Here is a 27,911-nt window from a genome sequence, read left to right as displayed (position 1 = left end):
ATACGAAGGTAGATCCGACGACGAGAAGGAAGCGTTCTATGCGCAGCTGGAGGCAACGCGTTGCAACGTACGACAGCTGCTCACGACGGGACATCAAGATCGTCATCCGGGATATGAACGTTCAGGTCGGTAGGGAAGCAATGTATAGACCGGCGATCGGGCCCCATAGCCTGGACACCTACACTAACGTTAACGGCCAGCGATGCATCAACTTTGCAGCTTCCCGAGGCTTGGTGGTCAGAAGCACTTTCTTTCCTCACAAAGATATCAACAAAGCCACCTGAAAATCACCTGACCAACGAATTTCGAACCAAATCGACCATATTCTCATCGAGGGCCGGTTTTTCTCGAACATCACCAACGTAGACTTCCTCCGAGGTGCGGATATCAACTCGGACCATTTGTTTTGTCGGAAGGTTTGACCACTGCGACAACTCGGACCATTATCTAGGAGCAGTACGCGTGCGCACTATCGACGACTTATACCTCGCGACGAAGCCGCCCTCCTCGGTAAAATATTCGGCAGCTAAACAACCCGACAGTTGCAGAACACAATTGCCAAGAAAATAACGCAGTCCACGGACGGTGGCGACAGTTCCGGTAGAGCCGATAGTGGACAGCATCTACCGGCGTATCCGTAACTTTTGTGGAAAATGTCCGATTTCTAGCCGCAAGCAGGATGTTATCGTGTTCTATCAGAACGCCGGTGGAATGAACTCTGATGTTGACGACTACCGACTAGCTGTATCAGACCGTTGTTACGATGTGATTGTTTTATGCGAAACATGGCTTGACTCTCGTACGGTTTCCAGTCAAGTTTTTGGTTCCGATTATGAGGTTTTTCGTTGTGATCGGAACCCCAGTAATAGTCGCAAGTCTACCGGTGGCGGTGGTGTTCTGATAGCTGTTCGTAGTGGTTTGCATGTTAAAGCCATCGAGAACAACTCATGGAACGGTGTAAAGCAAGTTTGGACAGCTATCATGATGAGTGATCGCACACTTTTTTGTGTGCTTTATATATCGCACCTGACCTGACCTGACCCGACCTGACCGACCTGACAACGACCTAATCGACGCTTACTGTCAGTCGGTTTACTCGGTCATGAGAGATGTCACTCCAGTAGATGAACTAGTCATATTGGGAGACTTCAATCTGCCAGGTACCTCGTGGAAACCCTCCCATAGCGGATTCCTCTACCCTGATCCTGAAAACTCTACGATCCATGCAGGGGCAATGAATTTTCTAGACAATTATAGTACTGCAATGCTTTTTCAAATTAATCATGTAGTTAATGAAAACAACCGCTTCTTGGATCTCTGCTTCGTGAGCTCACATGACAAGGCCCCATTCATCTCAACGGCTCCATGTTCACTAGTTAAGCCAGTTCCACACCATCCTCCTCTGATTGTATGCATTGAGGATAAGCTGCATTGCGAGTTTGATGAACTTCCGGTTGCAGTCTCCTATAACTTTTGTAAAGCCGATCAGCATAGCATAAATGACGTGTGGTCCAGTATCGACTGGGGAGACATGACGACATCGAAGCTGCTGCCCAAGCCTTCACTCATGTCTTACTATACGTTATCGACCGACACGTCTCAAAAAGAAGTCATCGCAACTTTTCGCACCGTTCTTGGCAAACAAATGAGCTACGCAAGCTCAAGATAAACAAAAGAGCAGCTTTGAGAAAATTCACGAAGTATCGCACGCGTTCCCTAAAACTCATTTATACGAGGATAAATCACTTGTACAGGCGAGTCAGTCGCCAATGCTTTTCAAGGTATCAATACAGCATTCAACGCAAACTGAAGCTTCACCCGAAGTCTTTCTGGAACTACGTAAATGAGCAATGCAGAGAGTCCGGCTTTCCGACATCCATGGAATACAACGGGAAAGTTGCTACCGTTCCTCAGGATATATGCCATTTCTTTTCCAAAAAATTCGCAAGTGTCTTTGCCAATGAGGTATTGAGCAGTAACCTCGTTGCCCTTGCTGCCAACAACGTACCAGTACATGGTCAAACGCTGGGTGCCATTGAAGTTAATGTGGAGATGATTTCGAAGGCCGCGTCCAATCTTAAGTCATCCTTCAATCCCGGACCGGATGGAGTACCTTCTGTATTCCTGAAGAGACACATAGCCTGCTTACTGACGTCGTTGCTCCGTCTATTCAGAATGTCTGTTTCTAGCGGCGTATTTCCATCGTGTTGGAAATTTGCATATATGTTTCATGTTCATGCCTGCAGGGTAGAATAGACTGCCCCGCGCTTCTGGAGCAGATCAACTTGAACGAGTTCTACGCAATTATGCAATGCTGAGATTACCACTTCGTCGTACTAACTACAGCATGAACGGTGCCATTGGTGGTTTGCAGCGTGCCTTTAATCAAGTTTCGTCTTTATTCGATTTCCATCTGCCACGACGGATATTATGCAGAAGATTTGCCTACTTTTTTCGGGAGTGAACTTAGATCTAGATTTAGTCGCTTTTGTTAACATTTTATTAATCACTTGACTGTATTTTTGTATTTTGTGTGTTGGACAATCATTGGGGCTATATTAGCCTGTTGATTTAATTACAATAATAACACCACGCGCGCGTATTGGATGAAGTTCTGCCTTCCTCTGTGGAGCTAGATGCTTCGACCCTCGGAAACGGATGGATATGGCAGCAGGAGGCGTAATTAACCTCGGAGTGCCTACAAACAACAACAGCGTGCCGGCTCTCTATCTCTAAGAAACTACCGGAGAAGTGGATGGAAGGTGTAGTTTGTCCCATATTCAAAAAGGGCGACCGGCTAGATTGCTGTAATTACCGCGGCATCACGTTGATCAACACCACTTATAAGCTGCGCTCGCAAATTTTGTAGCATCCTCTATCCCCAATAGCAAGAGAATTCGTAGGGCACTATCAGGCGGGCTTTATGGGGGCCCGTGCTACCACGGATCAAATTTTTACTCTCCAACAAATGCTCCAGAAATGTCGATAGTACAACGTGCCCACGCATCATATTTTCGTAAAATTTCAAGACAGCATACGATACAGTTGAACGAGAACAGCTGTGGCAAATAAAGCACCAGTACGGTTTTCCGAACAAAGCTACTCTGGAGCGAGTAATGTACTACGTGCGCGTTTCGGGAACACTCTCGAGTTCTTTCGAATGGATTGTCCTGTATGCTATTCAATATCGCTATTGAAGGTGTGTTCCGGCGAGTGAGCATCGAAACTAGAGGAGCTATCTTTAGCAAGAGTAGCCAACTCCCAGCCTTCGCAGACGACCTCGACATCATTAATAGAAACCTTGGGACGGCGGAGGCAATCTGCGCCAGACTAGAAACGAAGGCTAAGAGGATAGGGTTACAAATCAACGCGTCGAAAGCCGAATCTATGGTAGGATGAGGCTCCAGAGAAAGCAACGTTTGCCTCCCACGGGCAGTGACTATTGACGGCGATGAACTGGAAGTGGTTGATGAGTTCGTATATTTGGGATCTCTAGTCACCGCCGACAATCATACGAGTAAAGGAGATCCAACGACGCATTCAAGCTGGAAATTGAGCCTACTTTTCCCTTCGCAAGACGCTTCGATCCAGGAGCATACGCCGCCGCACAAAGCTGGCGATGTACAAAGCGCCAGACCGGTAGTCCTCTACGGACTTGAGACAGTAGCTTTGTTTATGGAAGACATACTTGCTGTTTGCACTTTCCGTTTTTGAACGAAAGCTGTTGCGGACTATTTTTAGCGGAGTACAAACGGAAAGAAGCGGAGAGTGGTGGAGACGTATGAATCACAAGCTACAGGCAATGCTTGGAGAGATTCGCATCATACACCTGGAGAAAGTTGGGAGACTACGGTGGGCCGGCCACGTCGCAAGGATGTCGGACGACTGTGCAGTGAAATCTGGTCTCTTCAAGAACCCCAACGTGCTAGATGGCTCGACCTGGTTGAAGCCGACTTGCGAGTGTCGAGAAGCGCAATGAATTGGCGACGAGTAGTCCAGGACCGAGTACAATGGAGATTTTTTTGTAATTAATAATATATCGTCCAGATAATCATCCAGATAATTATTTATGCTTTTTTGATTGTACTAATGAAAAAATGGTCATTAGTCGTTTTTACGATGTCGCCCGTTAGTGGGTTAATCATTTATCAAATAAACTCTTTTAGTTTTTGTTAAATTGCATTACATAAAATACATTGATATTAAAACTTTACATTGTATTGTTTACCTTCCCTTTATTCATTCATTACCTCTATTTAGTTCAAACTATTCTAAAGTTATTCCTCAAATTTAATCGCAAGAATCGCTAACAATTACGAAGAGACAACACAACTAAAGTATCCTATATTATTCTAATCAGTTTTGTATCATTATTTTACTCTTCCCCGAAATGTATTCTTTTTGATGCTGATACTTTTGTTCGCTACTTTTTAAATAGCTAGTGATATCTTTCCAAGAAAATAATCAAAACGCTCTTCTTGTAATACTCGACCTGTCTATTTCTGTGTATTATATTACATACTCGCTCAATTACTATGTTCAGCTGTACAGCTCCTGCAAATCCTTTATCTAGTCTGTTTTACTTCTGTGTTATATAAAAAATCTCTTACTTTACAACTGCATCAATAGCAAAGCAGCTTCTGTACAACATTTTCTCCCCGAAACAGACGACTTTGTATAAAATCAAGTGGACATTGAAACGCAGAACAATTCAAATGGAAAGCATAGGAAAATAAATTGAAACTCGCACCGGAATTTATACATGACGCAGCAATAATCATCTCTCGTAGAACTTCTGTTTCCGTACCTTTCGCATAACATCCCAACCGTGTGTCTGTCGCCCGCCTGTCTGTCTCATATCAAACACTCGTTCATATAAACACATCTTAATTTTCTATATAAAAACCGAAACATATTTCAATATTTTCCAGAAATATCATCTTGTTGGGTCACAACGCGAGGTGAGTTAACTTATTTTAGTCGTATATTATCTAGCTCTAAGTTTCCATTATTCTTTTCATGATTCTACAGTAGCGTAGCCTGCCGTAGCATAGTATGCTATATATTTAGTGTAGCTTTCTAGTGCCTTTTAAGAAGTTTGGAAAAATAAAAGTCATGTTTTCCAAATCAAATGAATTTAAATAGCTCTTTGGAATGCATTCGTTTCCGCTGCTTCTTCACATGGGTATCATAAACATAGCTTCTGCTAATGCTAATGGCACTTAATAGATGCAGAATCAATTTCTTCAACGTAATTTAACTTCAAAGAGCTACACGCTTTGAAGCATGCACTCAGAAACAGAACACGCTTGGGGTAGAATGAATCCAACAGCAACACCGCTAATTTCACGATACGATACATTGTCTCCGAATCCGTAGCAAACACCATTTATGTGAAAAATTAAAGTCAATGTCAACAATTACGTCAATCAGCTGCGCATTTTTTGTTTTCAACGACGACGACACACAGGGGGGGTTTGCCAATAGCGAGGATTTACGACCCGTAGGAAAACGAATTAAAATTCACGGCCAGCTCACCTCTTCCATCGAGTGTCGATTTTCGCAGAAATTTCCTATCTCTTCACTTATTCGGTATGTCCCTATCTTGATCGTGCATCCAAGCATGACAAATTCATTTAGCTTTTCGGAAGGTGGGTGTAGCAATGTCTAATAACATACCGGTGCAAGCATAAATTGGCTGCTCCTTTTTAAACTATGCCCCGTTTTTATTCGAAAGCTGCAAACCGAAATTGATACTTCCGAAATTTTTGATCAGCAATCGACCTTGTTGAATCGATAAAAAACCGTTCGTCCAGATTACCGTCATAATACACGTGCATTCGAGAACCGGTTTCTCGAATTCCTTAGTTGAATGATACAGAATCGGTAAACTCAATATGAATCGAGGGCAGCAACCGACAGTAACAGTCCGTCATACTCATAGTTATTCGCAATCCAGTTTGATTGATGACGTGTTCATTGATGAACGAACGAACGGGATATTGAAAATATATTGTGAAATTGAAAACTCCGATATAGTCACTCCACAGTTGTGGTTAACGCACAGTTATTAATAAACCTCTATTTTAGCAGAATCATATTTATTCTCTACAATCTATAGTACTCAAGACGAATAAATATGATGGAAATTAATCATTAATTCTGCTAAAATCCATGCTTTACCCATAGCAATGGGTTATACACAACTGTGGAGCGACTGTAAATTGAATTGCGAAACTATGAAAATACATGAAGAGGGTCTCTACATCTAACCACACTTGAAGATAACAAATAATTTTTGCGAACAGGTTGTTAACTTCATGCCATTTTAATAGGCAATGGTCTCCAATTTCTTAGCTGGTTTCTTCGACAAAGCTTTAGAAGAGCTACTAGCAATAGAGTTTGCTAATTATATCTACCAATTCTCGCTTAACTTTACAAAAAGATCTACGTACTGTAAGCACGCCTAATTTTACGCGTGGTTCCTAATTCAGCGCATTAGGTTAAAACTCGCAATCTCCTGCAAATTTTTATCTTAGTTAACGCGTCTAGCAGAATAAGTGTACAGCCAGTTATTAATTTGAGAAAGTTCCAATTTTTAATTAAACTATGCAGTGCGCAGAATTAGGTGCACTTACGATAATAATAAGACATTTTCTGTCTGAAGTTTTTGAAGCGTCTTAGTAGAATACGAAACCTAAAAATTAAAAAAGAAGAAAACTTATCCAATTTAATTCTACTATGTATATTTTATTCACGACAGATACGTATTTCGCCTACGACTTGCAGGCTTCCTCAGTGTCTGTTTTCGAACTTAGTTCGAACTTTCGAACTTAGTTTTTTTAGTTTACATTTTCTGTGTTTGTTTTCTTTTCTGTTAATCACGGCACACAGTGGGACGGCTTCTAAAATAGGCGGACATCAGCTTTTGCGTAGAAACTACTAAGTTTTCTGCATTTGTGTCTTCACAAAAGTTTCTTGATTTTCGAAGTACTTTTCTGTTATACCAAAAAATTTGCATTAAGGGGGTGCATCAATAAATAATCAATAAACAAAACAAAAACCCGATTTAATCCACCTAGTGGTGAAAGGAACCTTTGTTATACCATCTTATATGTCATTTGATATTGGAATTTCCAGCTCAAATATTATTTTTGATTTGTATTTGAATTTGTATTTTTTATAAACGAGACGTACTAATTAGTACGAGACGTTCACAGTGTTAAGACGTTCTTTTTGCGTCCGAAGATGGCTGAAATAAACACAGTAGGCTGAAACGCGTAACGTATAAAGCATAAACGAGTTATTTATTCACCGAAAAATATCAAGAAAATCCTCAATTATAATCGCACGGTGATTCAAACAACGGGAATAACAAATAATAGTGTTCCACACAAACGTTTATTTTAGCAAGATAAACAACTTTCTAAAACACTATGAACACGTAAAAATTGACCAGAATAAATCAGGGTTTAAAAACTGTTTTAAAGGGTTTGTCCGCGAATAACGCTTCATAGATAATTTCCTTGACGAGATACAAGCATGGTGTCTTTGACAAAGTTGTTTGTATTGATATTTACTACAACTTTGCCGAAAGTATCAAACCTGTATCTCGAATATACGAGATAAAAAATTACGTATCTCACTTTTAATCACCCAAAGATTTCTCTCACAAGAAGGGGCTTGTTATACCAAGAAATGTTCCTAAAGACACTACATGCGAAAAACTTCAAGTTTCGGTGCAATATCACACGATCAATCACGTATACTTTTACCAGAGATTTACAAGAAGGCATGCTTGATGGGAAGATTGAAAAAGTCAGAAGATCGAACGATGATCAAACTTTTCACAATAATGTCATGTAAGGAAATGTTTTGCCTGGCTTAACCCTACAACTTTTACTGAAATCTGAGAATGTATTGATAGGAAAAGGAGCAAATGACCGATTTCACGCCAACTCGTCTATGGGGTTGACAGCACCCTCTCAGATTCCAATGACACTTTTTGTGTATGAAGAGTTCATGTAAAGAAACAACTTTGCATACTTAGTTTTTCGAAAATTGGTCTAGACTAACTTTTGGAAAGAGCTATTACAAGCTTTTAACTTCACTTTTTGCACTTTTGGAATTTGGAATTTTGGAAAGGGCTTAATTTTTTTTCTCTTTTTTGTCATAAAAAAAATGTAACTCGAAAATTATAGGACCTACAAAAAATTATCTATGGGTGACTTTTAGAAAATCTTCTGAATTTTCAAAAAAAATTATTGAAAAAATATTGATTTCTACACTGAGAAAAAAACTAAAAATCGATTTTCCAAAAAAGGCCATCTCAGAAATTGAAGAATTTTTTTAAAGATAGATATTATATGGCCTACAATTCTTCCACAGATCGCAAAATGGGCATATTTCAGGGAAAAAAGTTTTTCTTACAAAAACTTTTTCCGAAGAAAAGGTATTAAATATTTTCGAAAATTATAGCACCTACAAAAAAATGATCTATGAATGACTTTTGGACAATCTTCTGAATTTTCATAAAAAAATACTGAAAAAAATAAAAATCATTTCTACACTGAAAAAATAGCATTTTCAAAACTAAAATTCGATTTTCCCAAACGATTTTGAACGAAATCGGAGCACTTTCACATTTGCTTCTTTTCCTATCAGTACATTCTCAGATTTCTGTAAAAGTTGTAGGGTAAGACAAGGCAAAACATTTCTTTACATGACATTTTTGTGAAAAACTTGATTGTCGTTCGATCTTCTAATTTTTTCAACCTGCCCAACAGGCATGCCTTTTTGAAAATCTCTGGGGGAAGTATTGAATTGGCGTTTTACCTGTAGTACAGAAACCTTGAGTAAAATGGGGCAAAACACACTTGTAGATTATATTGCATTGAAATAAATTTGTTCATATGCCTTTTTCACAACATTCTTCTGCTTTTCTAACCACAGAATCTCAAATTAGAGAGAGTTTGCAGATGATTCTTTCAAAACTATTAGAAAATAGTCATTTTCGCGCGTTGAGACCATCATCAATCGATTTTTCGTGATTTTTTACATAAGAAAAGTTACTTTTTACCCTTTGAAAACAGCGGCAACAAAAAGTTCCGTTTTTTCGGTCGATTCTACCCACTGTGCAGTAGTTGGTTCACCCCAAAGAGATATAAATCTTTATCTCACAAAAAACCATGACAAATTGGTTGAGAAAAAATAAAGATATCAATGAATGATTGATTCTTTTGAAATTTGATTAATAACCCAGAAAATTCTATTTATATTTTCAAATATGACAACTAAAAGGTATTAAACAATTTAGGCACTATTTTACTACAACGGAAACATATTCTAATTGTTGAATCGTCCGTATTAGCAGAAGTTAATATGCAGTTTTAGGATAATATACGGTAATTTCACATGAAAAATAAATTTCATTTTTCTATTTCAAACAGACGCAATAATAACAACTTTATTTATTGAGAGATTTAGATTTGAATTATCTGAATTGAGTTATCTGAGTAATCAAAAGAGAAAAGTCCATGTGAATTTGTGCTTTATAACCCTTTTTCGCACTGACGAAAAATTACTGAGTGTATGCTCAACAGAAATTTTTCTATCTCTTTCGCATATTCTTCAATTCAAGCATTTATTTCTAAATGAATATTGCAGGCAGCGAGTTTATATGGTTGATAATAAAACTCACCTGCAGCTGCACGAAAGTAAAACTTTTAACGTTAATTTAAATGGCACTTCGTTTTATCATACCTCGTTAATCTCGCCATCGGCGGGACAAACGGCTCTGGCTTGATGCCATTTGATGCTTTGCAGCTCCTCAAAAATTTGAGCCCGAATGAGCGAAGCAGATCCGGTCTGCACATCAATTATGAAATTCAATTAAATCCATGTCATTTCTCGTATCTCGAAACCAGCCACGTTTTGAGAACATATTAGTGCTGGGACATTTCGGTATCGTGAGTTTGCTAAATTAATGAAACACCACTTTTATAGCACGTTACAACTTTTATGTGTCGTTCTTTCTTCGACGGTGGCAGATTGGTTTTGTCATGGTCCAATTTTAGACCAAACGGTATTACACATTGCAAAGGTCGAAAAGTGTCTTGCGTCATAAGCGGATCGTAAATGGAGCCATTCCTCCTAACCAATCAACGTACATGCTGTGAATCGACACATTTTCTTCCCCATGACCAACTTCTGGTTATTGGGTTCGTGCTGTGACTTGAAATGGGCTAGCACCACCGAAAAACCGCACTGCCACACCAGCTTCACACTTGCAATTTGTGCTACCACTTTTTCGGCATTATCTTCACCCCATGCACAAGTCAGAATCAATTTTCACCAAGCACGTCTGTTTCTAAACTCACAATGTATCGCCTCGTTAGGTGTCGCCGGTAGAGTAAATAAAAAACAAGAAACCTATCTTTCACGATTCAATTCACCTGAAACTTGCCCCTATGTCTGCTCGTTCCAGATATACCGCAAAAGAGGTAAACGTCTGACAGAGTCTTTCAACTGTCGAGTCCAGCATTCTGAAATGTTACTAAAAACACCAAATAACCAACCCATTATCCACTTACAAATGCCAAAAACCAATACACCCGATCAGGTGAGAAGTTCTAATTAGCATTTTCTTCCCCCACCCACCGTCCTGTCACTCCCGCGCTCTCTTTCTCTGTGCTAAACTGCTACCTACACTGTTGCAACCGTTCGAAGAGCCCCTGTAGTAGTTCTGATGAGGCTGCACTCTCGATGATGAGCTACTACTATCTTGACGATGCGGGCCTGACGCAGATCCGGCCAGATGAACGGCTGCCAAGCTGCCTTCTTCCTTCCGTAGTAGAAACCAGTCGCCCCTCCTACAAGTACCTACCCTTAGGAAAAGCAAGTGAACCAAAGTAAATATGTTCTCATTTCCGCTGGAAAATTTCGCATTAGCTTGCTTTTCTTCCTTCTTACACCAGAACACGTTGGGGTCGCCGATGGGATAGCTTAGGATAGAGTGCACTTTGCCCGCTGCTTGGTTGGAAGATTTATCTCTTATCCGATTACAGAAGGGACATGCGGAGCTACTGAAGTAGTATCCCGGCGCTCTAGTACATATCAACAGCATTAAGCTTAGCCGGGGGTTGAACAGCTGCTTGAACCAGCTACTTCCGACAGCAATCTCTACTAGATGCTTTATTCGTTGAATTTTTTTTTCAACACCAGCCAAAGTTGGACAGTTTTGTGCGGCTGTAAACACTGTCTAACTAGTACAATAGTTGTTAGTTGCACTCTATGATGCACTTTCTTATTGCACTTTCAGTAAATTCGTGTGCACACTGATGGTGCAAAGTAAACCAGCATCAGCACTAGCTGGATCGGATCTATGCAAACATTATAGTTGTATATTTTATTATGTCTACTGTTACCTATTAATAATACATTGTTTTCGTAAAAATATACTGCTCTATGTTAAAACCATTGCCGTATCATCTATAATCGATTTACATCACAGACTACTGTCATTTCACTTTTCGATACCCGACCTTCCGAGTATTACCTTTCAACTTCTGGCCGGCTTCTACCTCTCTGGCCTGGCATAAAACAATCGCCTCGATTGTACATCCTATGATCAAGCCTTTTCTTATAATGATAATGACTACGCGGCACTCGATATTATCCTTGATCTACCGATGTTCAAATATATGCCCTGTTAAAAGATACTTTCAAGTACAATTTTGACCTTCTGTGAAGCTGAGCTTCACTTCAACTGTGCCTGCAACCGAATTTAAATAGTTCACTAAACTGGCGACTAAACTGGCGACTGAAATCAATCCTTGCCCGACTTAACGCTCCAGAATAATATTTGCGAATCATACAACTTTTTACCCTGAACAAGTTCGAGCCTCATTGTTGGCGTAACGTTACGTATTTTAATTTGCCGACGAAGAGGTGTCTTGGAAATTCCAAATGTGGTAAATGCTGTCCTGATGGGCATACCTTTATCAATGGCTAATTTGGCCTGATTCATCTGATCCGCCGTCCGCGATGTTTTTCTAATATACTTTCGAGGCATCTACGCAAACAAAAACGAACATCACACAGGAAAACCTTCAAACATTATTAGCGCTACAACGCATGACCCTTTCACCCCGTGAAAAATAGCCCGTCTTACGCCTAATTTACAATCTTCACCATTTTGCATTTTTCACTTAAGCCGTTTACAAACCTATTTCAACACACACAAAACAGGAATTGTTTTACAAACGTCAGCGATACGGAGAAACGTCGAAATACTCCGTTGTTTTGCAAAAATCCCTTAAATTTGTTGCTGCTAAAATTAGATCACACAAAGTCACGACGAGCGAATAGTTTGTTTTGATTCTAATTTTGACGTTTGGTGTGGCCGATCATCACAGAGTAGTAGTCAAATACGTTAACAAAGAAGGTACGGTAGCCTAATTGCAAAAAAAAATTAAGGATTTCTATTCGAAATCGATGTGGTCCGTCTTACCCCGCGGGGCCTTCTTACCCCGCCTTACCCTAATCGGTAGACGGCACGCGCGAGTTTTCAAAAAGCTGAAAATTTTGCGCAAAGCTTTTCTACGGCTTACACAAGAAGAACACTGATAATAAAGCGTTTACAAGCTGCAGACGTTTTGGAAGAAAATGCGGCAGAAAATTTAACTTTTCCCCTTGTTGCCTGTGTTATGGTATTAACTGGGCAAGAAAATATAATAAACTTTTCAATCGTTATGTGGTCCTTAAAAGGATCGAAAGTTCGATTATCATAACTCCAGCTTGCAATAAACTTGCACTAACGCACTTAACGTAATTTTCTTTTCGGTAAATTGGAGTATCGATTCGGTAAATCGGAGAACCGCTAACCAGGTACAGTTTGTTGCAACGAACCAATCGGAAAGCCTCCAGGTGACCAGCTGCAAGTGACGTGGGACAATTCTGATCTTTTTGCTATCGCGAGCAGCATTTCCTGCAAACTCAAGCACTTCCGCAGCTAATTTTTCCATCACGGCCGGCAGCTCCAGCTCCAATAGTTTACTTTCCTCAACAGCCAAAGAATACGAGCGACCGAGCGTGACTTTCGCTTGCCCTTGATGCTATCTCCTCCTTCCTTTGTCGCGTCCAGATATGCCAATAAGATGTTGACAGTAGCTCAGCTAGCGTTTGAATAATGCTGTTCGCCACCTTACCTCGTGTTTATATATCAGAGCAAGCAAGAACAATCGGTTCCACCTATTTTTCATGGTCGATCATTCCATCATCTACGTTGAACAAACTGCTGCATTTCAATTTCAGTCTGAACAAAAGAGCAAAGTTACCAGTAAGCCGTTCACCTTTTGCTGCCAAAGCAAAATTACGCTACGTATTGCTGTAGCATTGGTGATGGATATATTTGTGTTGCTAAAGAAAACCGAGAGGAAAGCCCTAAGTTCCAAGTTTTCTAAGTTTCATTAATTACCGAAAACTGTTCTTTTAAGAGCGAACAAATTCTAATATGGAGATGCAAAAGATGTTACTAAAAGAATGCCGATATTTCTAACAGTTGTATCAATTACCAGACACCGTCTTTTTAAGGATGAAAACATGATTTTATGAAGATATAAAAGATTGTAGTTCTCCGCTGATCACAATAAAGTTTATTGGGCCAGCAGTATTTATTGAAACAAAACATTGGGTTTAGTTTTAATGCGTTTTCCTGTGCATTTGTTGCGACGAATTAATGTTTGATTTGGTGTTAACTTGGTTTTAATTGCTATCACTTATTCACGGCAGACATTTTTCCAATGTGACGATTATTGAAATTAAACCAACTGCGGCCCCGCTCGTGTTGCCGTTGGTGGTACAGCACAATAAGGAATTATCAAGTCAAATAGCAATCAAGGAGAAATTGTAGGATTTCATTTAGTTCTCTTGTAACTTTGTTATAGTAGAATTAAATGGAATTTTCCATCGACTTTCTTGTTGATTCCTGAATTGTACCAAGACTTGTTCGAAAATAATTGGAAATTATTTCAACCAATTACGAAGCGACAATTTCTAGTAAGACCGAGTTAGAGTTATTTTCAATTTTGCAATGACGCGGTTTGAAACTCTATAGTGTTCTATATTTTCCAATTCGATTTTCCCATCGATTAGTGTAAATATCTTGGATTTTCCGATCGGTTGGTGTAAGAATATTGAAAATCGATCGGGAAACTGCTAAGCTATTAGCGTTCAAAACCTGACCACTTTTCGGGAAAGATTTTTTGGAATGACACCCTATCCCAAACCTTGCCGTAAGACGTAGTCCTACGTCCAAAATATACAACAAAACTTCTGCTTGATGGAAATCGATAGGGAGACCAGTTGGGAACGTTTTTATCCCCTACCTGCACATTGGGGCCGGCATGTCCACTCCTTGACCTTTGTACCGTTACGGTAGGATTCCAAATCCGGCCAAAACAACACAGAACAACCATGTTTCTTCAGGAGCAGTAGACGTTTTCCCAGGCACTCGTTCACATAAATTACCTGATAATCTGTAAACCAAATATTTTTTTGGCGAACTCCGACAGAAAAAAACAAAGAGAAATTTTTAGTCGAGCAAAAAAATATGGATTTTAGGCATTTTTACATAGAGTTTAAACGTGAAAACCAAATCTATTCTCTTTCTATTCTATAATCTATTCATATTATTTTTCATGCAAAAATCCACGAACAAAAAGATAAAAACGAAAGAAATTTTTTCTGGCTGTGTATCGGAAATTCCACTGCTTGAACTTCCATTTCTATTTCGTGCTAGAAGCGGTAATTCAACTCGTACACTCATTTTTCGAGTTTTTCAGGCTGTAGAGCTCACAGACAATTGATTTTATAAAAAAAATTTAACTCATATCCTACAAATTATTTTTTTGCCCCCCGATTTTTCAAGCCAATTTTCAAGGGGTGACAAAAACTTTAAAATGATTTGCAATGGCCTTACTACCTTCTTATAAGTCGACAATCTAGCTTAGCCCCTTGCACGATTGACGACACTGAACTTCACCCAGCTTGTTTACAACATCTCAGATGGAGACTCTTTTTACCGTCACCCAACCTATTTTAGACCCCATTAGCAACTATACATAATTTGGATACTTCCATTTGGTTATGCTGTAAGTGTCCTAATTATGTTCAGCTGCTGATGGGGTCCAAAGTCCGTTGGTTACCCTATATCTTGCCGCAAGATATGCTGAGTCTGTTTTTTTGCTTTACTTGCACAAGTGATAAAGCAGTATTTGGCATGAAATTGCCAGCTTTTGCTTTTAAGAGAAGTAGCTTTCACTAGCTCTTTATTTTAAAAGAAAGCAGATAAGCCCAAACAGTTTGGCTGTTTACCGTTCTATAGAACCAGATTTTCTTAACTTATTTCGAAACGAAAGCAATTTAAACGAGGACTCCCTTAACCCGTCCATACATACCAACCGTAGAACGAATTAGCATTTCTTTTTTGCATGGAGTTTTCTAATTAAACCCCCGCGTTTGCTCTCAAGGTACGAACATTCGCCCACGATGCTGACTATAGCTATTTGAATTTCAAAGAATGTCGGCGAACACAGACTGTTTAATTTATCGTAAGCGTTGAATTCAATGTGTATTTCTACCGTGATTGCCTTTCGTTAAAATCGTACCTCTTCCAGCAATGATGGTACATTTGTTGTAATAGCTGTCAATACTTTATAAATGGTTCCACTTTTCTACTAAGAAACTATTCTTTGAGATAATAGGTGACATGATTTCCATACAATTTCAAGCTGGAAACTAGCTGAGTTTTCAACCATACACAATATTCTTTGATTCTTTGGAAGGATACACTCGAACCAGATATATATTTATAAGTTTTCTCGAATACTACCCAGCCTATATGTGCTTCTAGTCTCTATAATTGACTATAAATATCTATTATTACAAATTTTTACTGAAAAGCAAACAACTAGTAAAGAGGCCTATTTTATGCAACACTATTTCTCTATTTTAATTATTCGAACAAATATACAGTGAACTCGCTGAAATTAGTGCATAATTTAGGTGAATGTGCTTCCACATCTAGCACTGCAATTATTACATATAAACTTGCACATACACACAAATATCATCCGGAATTTTGCGGCAAATATAATTTTGCATCGTCCCGTGAAGCACCAGTTTAGCTCTAGGACTTGTATTGCACCACCACCGTGTAGCACTACTGGTAAAGACCTGCCCAACCGAACCATTACGATGGTTGGCATTTTTTTCGAACTCTTCAGTTTGTCTCCACCGAGGGAGTCACATGGTCGCTAGATTAGCCGCGGCTCGATGCACCTCCATTAGTCTGCCATGAATCGCCTTTTCAGCATTCGAGCATCCATTTGCTAGCCCGGTCACGTTTCGTTGCCATCCGAAATAATGCAGGATTGCGAGTGTGGGCGCCCGGGAAGCCAATTCATCATGATTTATTAGCGAAACGACGCCAGTTATGCGGGTTATGCTATACTAAACATGCACATAGTTTTTTTTCCTCCAACTACAAAGTTTCTTCTATCTCTTTTCATCTGTAGAACTACTTCTCAGTGTCACGTTTTTCGCTCTACACACTTCTATATTTCCTGCTTTATAACACACTGTCTCCCTTACCGTTGCAAATTCATATGCGGCGCGCACGTACACACTCCTACATTCAAATGATGGGCGCACAAACACACAGTCGTCCGGCATTCTGTAGAAGAGACGTCGTAATGGCCTCGCCCGCATCCACCGCCAGATAGTACACGCCCTCGCCCGGATGGAGCTCTCACCCAACATTCCGTCTGCCCTTCCATCTCCATCACCATCATCACCATCAACAGCAACTTCAGCAGCAGCAGCAGCAGCAACAGCAACATCAACAGCAGCAACAACCACAGCAACAGTATACCCACCAAAACATTGTCACCGAAGAAGGCCTCTCCAAGGCCACCTACTAACAGTCTCACCCAGAACTGTTTTATTTTCCACCCGCCAAGGTAAGCACATCTCTATCCTAAGACCTTCTTCCTCTATACAGTTCCGAACTCTGCTCTGTTCATTTACATTTTATTCCTAAGCGTCTGCTGCTGTCTCTCTTTCATTGTATAACACATAAATTTCCATTGTAATATATCATCTACGAAGAAAGCGCTAAGAGACTGGTTTTACTACTGGTGCCTACCAGACTCTGTAATGCTCTGAAAGCATCGCAGGCAGGAATGTAGACGCATAACATAGCAGTTAAGTAGTTTATTCGCTTTCCATCGGTTATGTACCGAGCGTCTACTTCGTCCTGAGCGACATGGCTGCTATCGGTGTTTGCTCGTGCATTTTTTATTCCAGACTAACTTCATCTGTTGCAGACATTGCGAGACACACCGTTACAAAAAAACGATGTAAAATTGTATGACACAAGAAAAAAGTTAAATAGTACTTATTTCAAACTTTGTTATCTTAGTCTCAAGTATAATAGAACTTTTGCTCGAAAATCTTACTATTTTCACAACTCAAAAATCCATTCTAATCTATCTCTATCTGTTTTTTTTTCTACCCTTTTACCATGTCTTTCTGATTCTGCTAAATTCTGTCATCTCTCTATCGTTCACCCAGTTCGTACCGTTTTACACTTACTCGTTTGAAAGATGAATCATGGAAAAGATGAAACTATACTTTTGATTCGCTAGTATTCGCTGTTATCAGTAAGCCTTCATTTGTGTGGTCCATCCATCGATTGCGTAGCAATCCTTCCTGGGCAACGAACAAAACTCGACTGAAGGTAAAACTATGTCCTTTACTTTGATTGTATCTAGTACCATCATATGCGTAGTTCTGCTGTAGAGTGTAGTTAGGATTTTATTTTTCGTAGTAGTTAGACAAAATACTTTACAAGGTACCTGTCTATATTGTGCTACATACTTTTTTTAATGGTAGTTTTTCCAATCGACGGATGAGACGGTAGAAGAAAGTAATTAAACAACGGGTGAAGAGGAACATTATACAAACTTATGTCGAATTTGTTTATTCAATCCGGGTTGAAACTGGATGAATTTTATCTGTCAGATAGGAGCAAATGAACACAAAAAGTTCATCCAGTTCCAATCCGGATTGAATAAACAAATTCGACATTAGTAAGCGTTATTTTAATACCCGTCCTGACCTAATTTTCCGCTCTTTCCCTGCACACCTTGTCTCCCCTGAGATACTATCAATAACTTTGTTTGATTATTTTCTTCTACCATTTGTTCGTCGATTGTAAAAACCACCGCTATAAAAAAATTAACTATTACCTGGCCCTCATTATAAAGCTCAAGGCAGCAAAACACGAGGTTGGTCTTTTCCAAATTTTAACTAAAATGACATTTAAAAACTAGAAATAATAGTCTATGCCCAGTAGTTTTGCTTTTAATTCTATGTTCTATATGAAGCGCCAAAACAAAAATGATTAAAAAGAAGTTCTTGAAATCTACTCAGACTCAGTACAACAAGTTAATCTGGATTTTTTTGAGAGTTTACTTGGATGAATGTTCCAAAATATCGTTATCGTTCAATGGCATTTATTTTAGTAGCGAAGAGAACCAATTTAATATTGGTCATCTCTTCTGTATTGAAGCCTTAATAAGACTGGGTATATTGGTAAACTTTACAGGGAACCTTCCAGCTGAGATTACATAAAGTTTCTTTATAGGAATAACAATTACATATTACGAACCGTTTCCGTATAAATTACATAGATTAGTCTTGATCTTCGTTAGTATCGTGGATAGAGCTTCACAGCGAATGGTTTAACTCACTCTCACAACTTTGATTTGTTTGATTTTCGACTGATCGTTGCACAGTTTTCTGGGTCCTTCGAATAGTTCTTCTTACCTCTATATCCGATCTACTGAGCCTACATCTTATATGCTTTAATCAAATCCTTTTCTTTATCATTCAAAACACTTCCTTTTGTCATATTTAAGCTGTTTGACGGAGTAAATTTTTAAAAACCAACTAAAACGAAAATAAACGTGGCGAAACATTTCGTGCGGCGACAGTAACTTGATTTATTGAAGGCAGGAATTGGGATGGTTCGATCACTTTGACTGAATAATCTTGATTCATTTGTCATTATCTACCGTCTCAACCGAGCATAATTTGACAAAGTTATAAATGGGACAGTTGTAAAACTAGTTGATATCTAAAACTTTGCTGAATAAAGTTTTTCTGTATCTTTTGTATTTACGGTGCTACAATGTTTCTAGCTTATTAGTAGCTCAGTGAACGTTTACTGTGTTTTTGGCAGATGCAATGAACACACCATCACAGTAACCCATGAAAAACGCGTGCTGCATCAATACCATCAGAGGCACATGTTATGTATATACTTAAGTCACTTTTTAAGATACGTCCAGTGCAAATTCCGAAATTTGCATAAAAACGCGTAAATTACAATATTGTAATTTTTCTATTACGCTATATTCCATATTTCATGACTGTTAAGAAAACTTTATTCCACATTTCAAGATGATTTTATCTTCCTTCAGCCTGTCTTTAGCCACACTCTAGTCTAAAGCCCCAGTAATTAAGCGAAAATGAAATGTTAGTTAACCAGAGTGGTGATGTCCTTGAGTTTGCTTTTTGGGTGATTGTTTCGGTTGCAGCTGACAAGGACGGTAAATTTCCTGATTTTTCAGCCGGAGAGCATCTCATTGCAAGCAGAGCCGTAGCGTGACATTGTTGCGCCCTAGGCGAAAACTCAATTTGGCGCCCCTGTTTCCCAAATCAGTGTTCCTTCCAGGTTTATCATTTTTTGGTATTTTCCCCTCATCCAATACTGCACTGCACTTAACGTATATATTGCAAATATGAAATTGAATGAAACAAGTTTTCCTTAAATCCTACGTTTATTAAGCCTTCAATAAAAATACTTCGACTCCCTGCCAAGTGGCTTTACAGCAACGGCCGACTAAAAGATAGACGTCGGAATATTATTTAACTCTTTCGAGGCATTGGCGACTAGCTCCTTCTCCGTTTTGCCCACAAAATTATTCGTTTGGGCTTTGCCCGAATATTTTCTATTGGTCTCAGTTGGGGACGTTGGAAGAGTTGGTGATCCACGCGGTGCAGTGTTTATCTTCAGCCGGTTCATCTCCTTTATCTCCTGCTCTATTGGCATGATGGACCAAGACCAGATCCGGCCAAAAGGCCGCTTTGCGCAATACTTCTTGATGAAGGCGTCAACTTCCGGTAGATACCTCGTACTGTATCTTCGAATCTCCACGTACACCGTAAACTCCGAATGAAAGGACAGCGAAAGATATAGTCGAGGTCATCATTTACCTTCTTGGTTGGGGACGTAAAGTACTCAGTCCTCTGCCAGCGTCCAGCCATCCAGCGTCAAGTAATTTCCGTCGCTTATTATGACCGCGACATCGTGCTTCACCGGATAGATGTTTTTACCAACACCTTCAGCCGTTCTCAGGGTGATTTCCTGCTACTCAGACACAGCCAGCCTCGACTAACGCTTCCGTAAAAAATATCCATTTTGGTCAAGTATTTTTTCACTGTTTAGCCGGTTACTCCAACCTCCCGGCTCAATGCGCGGCACTATGAGACCCACTTGCTTTCGGTCTCCATTTTATAAGCTTTTGCTGCACGTTACAGTCACGCAGCACTTCGGGCGGCCGGAACCAGGCTTCCGTTCAACGCATGCGTCTTTTTTACGTAAGAGGATGATGTAAATGCCAGATTGGATCTGTTCAGCGAGTCCCAGGTAACTTTTTTTTTGTATAATAGCTTTTCAAGCATTTGTTCCACGGGAATTAACTGTACAATAGTTTAATAAGCTATTATACAACAAAAGTGCTACACCGTTTCCAACTTCTTTGCTTTGGGGTGGAGCTGGCAGTACGAACAAATCCTCGAGCATAGGTGTTTGACTGTTTGAGCCATGGCGAGGCTGTTACATGCAAATCAACTAATGACTTGGCATGTAAAATCGCTAAAATTAGTCCAGTTTTTTAAGGCGTTGCTAATGCTTTACTGAAATGCAGACCCTTTTTGGCGCCCCCAAGAGCTAGCGCCCTTGGCGGGGGCCAGTCTGCCCAACCGCACGCTACGGCGCTGATTGCAAGCATCCTGCGAAATGTTTTTTACTGCCGTCAACGCAAATCCAGGCATCCATTTTATTTCGTCGTCTCCTAGATGTGTTCCATTTATTTCCGTGTTCCTTTCGATAACTTAGGGTTAATGTCTGCATTTTATTGAGCATCTGGAGGAAGACCACTATTTTATTTTATGTTCATGGGATGACTCGGTCCGTGTTCGTGGATTTACAGCATATTTTCAATTCAGTTTTTTCGCTCGAGTTTTTTGGGGATAAATAAGGAAAGAAGCTTACCATCCCGCTCCCCTACCCTTGCGTGAAGCATGTTATTTATGGCTGCTATAACGACTAGGAGTTTCTTTCTGGTATCATCAGAACCTAAAGACGCCGTTAACATCGATGCATTCGTCTTTCCAATATTGAATTTGATTTTAATTTTTTGAATACCACAAGCCTTTCCTTCATACACGAAACTGTGACGCGTTCTGTTCTTGCTTAAACGAGCAATCGGTAGTAAAAAAAGACACTTAGCATCTTTGACAAACTAAACCAAACTTCGATTCTGAGCCAATCATTTTCGTATGGGCATGTCTTCTTAGGGCTTGTTTCCATTTTGCATCACAATAATGATTGTTTATTGTATCCTGGTCAGGGATGGAAAATCAGTGATTTTGATCAAATCTATGATGTATTGCTACACGCACAGATAAACGTGAAACAGACAAACAGTAAATCTTTAGCTTTAATCACAAGAGTTTGTTTTCTACGGTACCCAAATTTACTTCAGCTGGGTTTTATCGGCATATTTTGTTTGAATAACGATTATATAATCGTCAACGTCATTGCAAAAAATATTCTACTATAAACTATAAGCTACCAAGTGACAGTTTAAGTTACGATTGTGTTGATATTATTAATGCACTTTTCTCAGTGTGCCTCAATTATCCAATAAACTTAGCCAATATTGCTTGGTGTTTGAGCACCCACTTAATTTCACCCAAAAAACAGGATGTGCGTGGAAAATATTTTTCGCTTTTTTCTCGGGGGAGAGCTCACAACGGTCACCCCGTGGTAGCCATCGCGTGCGACTTTCCCTTCGGAAAACTTTTATTATACTATAGGGATCATATAAAATTTAACACTTCCGTTACCACTCAAGAACCGTTGTACTCAAATGTATTCTTCGAGTGGATGACCACAACCTTTAACCTCTTTCGATTATTGTTGATTCCGTTTCTTTTCCTCTACAACACACTTTTTTGCCTTCACAACATGCCTAGCATTAGTTTATTGGCTGGCAGAGCAGAAGCGGAGGTAAGGAAAAACGATGTTAGTATGTACTGTAATTGCACCTCAACCTAACATAGGCAGCACTGAAACTGCAAAAATGTTAACCCTTTACAATGATAGTACCTAATAACAAATGTACTTTTGGCCGTATCACCTTTTAGACAGCTGGGCATTTGTTCGCATGATACAGCTGAAACATCTCGAAACAAAAGAATGTTGACCACTCACCTTGAAAAATATGCTTGACGTGACAACAAATCCCGTTTTCTGCATGTTCAAAGAATCGCCGCAGGCCGGCACATTCTAATGCAAATTATAACCTATAAGTATTTTCACATTTCCAGACAGAGTCTACAACTTAGTACGTGCTCTTGTAAAGCCATCGAAATTCACCCTATCTTGTTTGGATTGTTCTCTTGTCTTCTAACCTTCTAGATGGGGCCGCCACCCACGAAGCGGTATTCCGTCGCAGCATCGCGACGTCATCGACTATCGGACGGGTTACATTCGATCGCATCTTCGCTCTCCCTCTGGCCGGGTGAGATGACCGCTGAGCAGCAAAACACCCAGCAACTGTACCACTTTCAGCACTACATTCGCAGCGGTTACGGCAGTGATAGTGTCGGCCTAAACTCGAAACTGCGGCACTACTCGTTGACGGAGACAAACTTCAACCGGAAGGCCAACAGCGGCAGCCAACAGGGCTCGTCGTCGGTGTTACCGATCCGGCAGATAAATTGCCGCAGCAGTTCGTACGGTTCACTGCAGTGACTTGGGTTGATTCAAGAAAAAATATTGCATAGGATATAAAGCACTTTCTACTCTGATTGTTCCAGATTTAAACCCGTTTCCTAGGATTTATCTTCAATGATTGTTATGGTTCAAAAATCTTATGATGCAGTGAATGAAAATGGTCAACACCAAACATGAGCATTAAATAAGGCAAATATTTCAGAAAAATATTGCAGCTAGTCGTTGAAAATTTTTATCTGCTGAGTACTAAATTTTGAGAGAATTCTTTTCTACAAACAAAACGATTGCACGTCACGCCATATTACTAACAAGCTGGCAACGTACGTCACCAAATCAAAGAAGCGACTAAAATCTTTTCACATGCATGTATTATGGCAATCAAATTAGAATAAATTACAAATTCAAAGGCTTTCGTCATACCTAATACTAAATAAATATCTAAGCTTCGAAGTTGAGATAGATTCCTATGTAAAATCAATGTAGAATCCACAACGAGAACCAAGAATTAAAAATATTTCGATATGGGCCTCCACTTTAGGAATAATTAACTTCCAGACAATATTGCTCTTTTTTAAACTACCGAACAGCGATGCTAGATACCGGTCAACTTCGATATAATTTTGTTGCTTCAATACCTTTAATACAATTAAAATGTTTCTAGCATCTAGTCTTTCTCTCTCAATCATGCCTTGGGCGGCTTGAAATTGTGCTAAAATCTACCATAACAATAGGTTCGTGTAATTCATATCTTCACTGTATATCAATAAAATAGAAACCAAAAAAAGGACGAATACTTACAAAAACTTCAATTACTGTGAACTAAGCTCATTAGTACTCATGTATCAGTTACTTTCGTAGAGCTGCCAAAAATAGAAATAACCTTCAATATAAAGTTGTAACAAGTCTTAGCAATTGGACAAAAACCCGATGCTTATAGAGTATTCCAACATAAAATAAGCAGCTAACAATATATAACTTACGTTATAGCCTTATGTTAGCAATTTGCAGCATAAACATTTCTTCCATTTTAAATCAAATACTCACATGATTCTCCCAATCATCTAAATGAGTGGATTACTGAACTACAATTAAAAGCAAATCAGCTGAACAAAGAATGGCAACAAATTTTACCGCTAGAAGAACTTTCAGATGTAAAAATATCTTGAATAAAAATTTCAAATCTAAACTAAAGCAACGATCGAGTCGACAAATATTTTAATCCTGACACTGAAACGTCACCAAAATACGAGTAACGAATACAACTTCAATAAGCTAGGAGAGGTAAGATAGGTAATATTTCTTGGCAATCAGTTTTGAACAACCAAACTAGCACCGTGTATATTCTAATAAATGACTAAGAATTTTTTTTCTATCGCCACGTTAAACTTGAAACGAAGTTTAAACGTGTAACAATGTAACAATCGACTTAGCATCTAATGTAGTTCGGGCAAACCTATTTGTAAATTAGCTTATACTAATCTAGCGTAGTATGTAGAATGGTTCAATTTTAAAAGCAAAAATACGGTCATATTCCATACGTAGAACGTTTGTTGCAATCGCCAATTGTTTTCGACAATTCTATTGATAGTAATAATTATAAAAGAAAATTGTTATAAACTTCCCCGTTCCCGCTTGAAGACTGTAATCATGGTAAAGCGTTACGTTTGTGTTAATCGTTGAATGTTGTTGAAACGAAGAATACTGTGAGTAGCAGGTACGCATTTAAGAAACGATTGGAATCGGCAAATGGCATTTGTATGTACATATATGTATAATTTTTAATAAAACTATTGTTTCGAATAATATTGTTTTTGTGGATTCTTCAAAACACTGCCAAAATCTGATTCAAAACTTAACTGTTACTTCGGAAACAACCGCAATTCTTGGCTCAAGGCGAACATTTCTATAAAAGTTATACATCTTAACAAGCTTAAAACGACCCAATCGAATATTGGATAGACTAAAAGGTTTCGAGTGTCGCTTTCAAAAAGCAACATTTCTTCAACAGTGCCGCAGTTGAAAATACTATTTATGTATAAATCTGCTGTCATTGTGCGATAGAGTTGACTTACTGTGTTTTTTATCCGTACCAAACCGACGGTGTGAAACTACCGGACCAACTCGGGCAAACGATGCGTCTTTGGCATGATGCGCAATGCCAAACCGTCTAAGGCGTTTTGCCAAAGTTTTACCGGCCACAGCTTAGGCGGAAGCCTGCAATGATTAAAAAAATTAATACGATTCAACTCTACCCAACAGCTTACAACTTACGTCTGCTGCCACAGTCCGATACGGCGTTCTTTGGCAGTGTTTTCGCTTCTAGCCAACGTACGAAAGTAGGCCTGAATCTTTCGCTCGAATACATCTTTGCTGTCAATTTTTCCTCTCGGTACCGGAACGGTTAGCTTCGCGAAACCGAGATTGAGCAAAGCCTGCGCCACATCTACCTTGCGGTGCCATTTCCTATCGCTCGACAGTTCCTGAAAGTAAACGCTGCACTCGGCAAACTCCTTGCTACTGCTGGCCTGAATAGGGAGGAATGTGACCTTACGGTCAACTACCACCGACTGTAGCCACGAGTAACCGTTTGCGTTGATGTCGATACCAGCCACCCGAACGGGCAACGTTTTGCTAGACCAAAAGAACAAATTTAACGGTGGTCGATGTTTTACGATCAGCAACGGACCGGACTGAATTGTTGGTTCAATCTTCTGAACGCGACCGTACTGTGGGATTTGCTCGCGAATGAAGTGCTTCGGGATGTCCGACGGTTTGCCGAATCGGGTGAGCTTGTTAAAGGAATTTAGGCAATTTACAATAAATTATAGATGATTATTTTGTGATTTTAACTGTCATAAGAGTGACAAAGTTACCGGTCTGATCTTGTTATAGGCAACAGCGAATAAAACTCCAGAGATGGTATAGGTTGCGATCTAAAATAACACAGAAAAATTGAAGCATTTGATAAGATCGAACAAAATGAAAAACGGCAATAACAGGTATATCGCAAAAATTTGAATAAAGAAAACAATTTTCTTATGATGGGAAGAATTTGATTAGCTGAACGTTTAATTTGCTATTATTGCAGTGTACTATATTTAGTTTTCAAAAAAAAAGTGGTATACTAGACTTCGGGTATATAACTGAAATTTAGACTAAAATTGACGGCTTCCTTTTGACAAGCTGAGAATTTGACTACGACGTTATATTTGTTGACCGAAAAATGAATCACAGAAAGATTCAGAAATGGTGTTGCGAATTCTATCAAAGAGAACCCCAGGGGCTCCAAAATAAAAGCATCTCGGAACTGGCCAATTTTCAACAGTCAAGTTTGAACAGAAGGTTTTCAGCAATCGTCGGACCTTTGTTCACGGGTATAGTTTATAGATTTAAGACTGAAAACGATATTTTAAAAATTTGAAAAAACCTTATAGCTTATTGTAAAAATGCATAACTCTTGAACCACGTAAATAAAATTTTAAAAGGATCTAATTTATTTTAAATATAATTTTCTCGTTAACTCCATCGACTATGCTCGCACTTAAAAATTTGAACGATTTCTTTTCTTAAAATGTCCGAGCCAAGTTCGATGGTCCGCTTTGTACTTAGCCTAAATCAGCCCAGAAGTACAGTTCAAATACCTAGTGCCATATTTTCTATCTATATCCATTGGTCTTCAAAAGAGAGTTACCAAATGAGTATTAATCAATAAATAATGAATCAAATGAAATATCAATGTTTTTATTTTAAAGCGGAAGGCATGAAATGTGTCAAGTGATGTCGTATGCCAATGATTGACCTGATTTGGGGTCAATCTCCGATCCTTAACTTGATAATTGTATAGCCTTGTTTTAGTAATGAGAGGTAATATAGATTAAAAAATTACCTCTACTCCTCTTGTATCACGCTTCATGTAATCGCAAAACTGCTGAAAGTAGCTGTCCACTACTGGGCTCTCCACAGCCATTTTAACAACGAGCAGCGAAGTCGCTTTCCCTTTCTGTTACCTGAAACGACAAAAAAAAACTTAATACGGGTTTATTTTGGTATCATATTATGACTTCACTTTGTTATTTATATGTGTTACGTGTTACAAGACACAGTAGACAGTACTGGCGCTAGTCTTCAAGGTCATATAACTTTGACTCGACGATTGTTTTAGTGCTTTTAATCCAATATTGATACCGATAACAGCAGTTACGCAGAAAACTCGATTCTGTATTTATGTTGTTTTGCTGCAACCGCGACGTTGAGCACTGTCCACTGTATTACGGTTATACACTATTAAGGCCCAGACACAATGCATACGGATTTTACTACGTTGCGGCAATTTGACAGTTTTTCCATGGGTTTTCTGTCAAATATCCGCAACGTAATAAAATCCGTATGCATTGTGTTTGGGCCTTTACGGTATGTAGGTAAATATGTTGAAGTTGATGACACCTATAGTTACTATATATACTATATATAGTAACTATAATGACACCTTAATAAACATAATCCACAAAACTTGTGTTCCACGCCTCGAACTAAATGTAAACACCCACCGATTTTTGAAGACCACATAAAAGCGGTGGAACTATACGGCACTATAAATAAAATCTGTGATAAAAGATGATGAATAGAGTCTAAACTCAACATGCCTGTACCCAAAGAATTTTAATCATGGACTTAGTTCTCAAAAATACGATCAGAAATTACTATACAATAGCATTCTGTCAAACACAGGGAAGAGAGATATATCGATTCGATCATATCG

At 39.1% G+C, this 27,911-nt stretch overlaps 2 protein-coding genes across 4 annotated transcripts in view; one reads left to right on the top strand and one right to left on the bottom strand.

Moving 5' to 3' along the window:
* The window catches only part of LOC128733452 (uncharacterized), a 28,297-nt gene extending 5,127 nt beyond the window's left edge, over window positions 1-23,170 (top strand). Inside the window, exons 9-10 of the mRNA XM_053827048.1 lie at window positions 4,932-4,961; window positions 22,835-23,170. Of these exons, the coding sequence (XP_053683023.1) occupies window positions 4,932-4,961; window positions 22,835-23,170 (366 nt within the window). The remainder of the gene's footprint in view (window positions 1-4,931; window positions 4,962-22,834) is intronic.
* A 1,846-nt stretch (window positions 23,171-25,016) lies between these two features.
* LOC128744266 (protein C3orf33 homolog) lies at window positions 25,017-27,856 on the bottom strand. Of its 3 annotated transcripts, none has more exons than XM_053841141.1 (6): window positions 27,802-27,856; window positions 27,700-27,741; window positions 27,039-27,159; window positions 26,026-26,085; window positions 25,424-25,941; window positions 25,017-25,366 (listed from the first exon to the last, which is right to left on the bottom strand). In XM_053841141.1, exons 3-6 carry the CDS (start codon window positions 27,117-27,119, stop codon window positions 25,261-25,263), a joined length of 765 nt encoding a protein of 254 aa, XP_053697116.1. In that variant the 5' UTR covers window positions 27,120-27,159; window positions 27,700-27,741; window positions 27,802-27,856; the 3' UTR covers window positions 25,017-25,260. The 3 variants fall into 3 exon arrangements, with proteins under 3 accessions (XP_053697116.1, XP_053697101.1, XP_053697109.1); XM_053841126.1 differs by adding an exon at window positions 27,219-27,415 and having other exon boundaries at window positions 27,700-27,810; XM_053841134.1 differs by having other exon boundaries at window positions 27,700-27,830.
* Between the last annotated feature and the right edge of the window lie 55 nt (window positions 27,857-27,911).

The sequence above is a fragment of the Sabethes cyaneus genome, chromosome 1 (assembly GCF_943734655.1).
Source record: "Sabethes cyaneus chromosome 1, idSabCyanKW18_F2, whole genome shotgun sequence".
Taxonomy (NCBI): Eukaryota; Metazoa; Arthropoda; class Insecta; order Diptera; family Culicidae; genus Sabethes; species Sabethes cyaneus.
This window is presented reverse-complemented; position numbering and strand designations above follow the sequence as displayed.

Excerpts from the sequence above, each read along its gene's own strand:
- LOC128744266 (XM_053841141.1), bottom strand. The coding sequence starts at position 27,119 with ATGGCTGTGGAGAGCCCAGTAGTGGACAGCTACTTTCAGCAGTTTTGC. Across the intron at positions 26,086-27,038 it reads GTGATACAAGAGGAGTAGAG|ATCGCAACCTATACCATCTC; the intron begins GTAATTTTTTAA and ends GTGTTATTTTAG. Across the intron at positions 25,367-25,423 it reads ATCGGACTGTGGCAGCAGAC|GCTTCCGCCTAAGCTGTGGC; the intron begins GTAAGTTGTAAG and ends TAATCATTGCAG.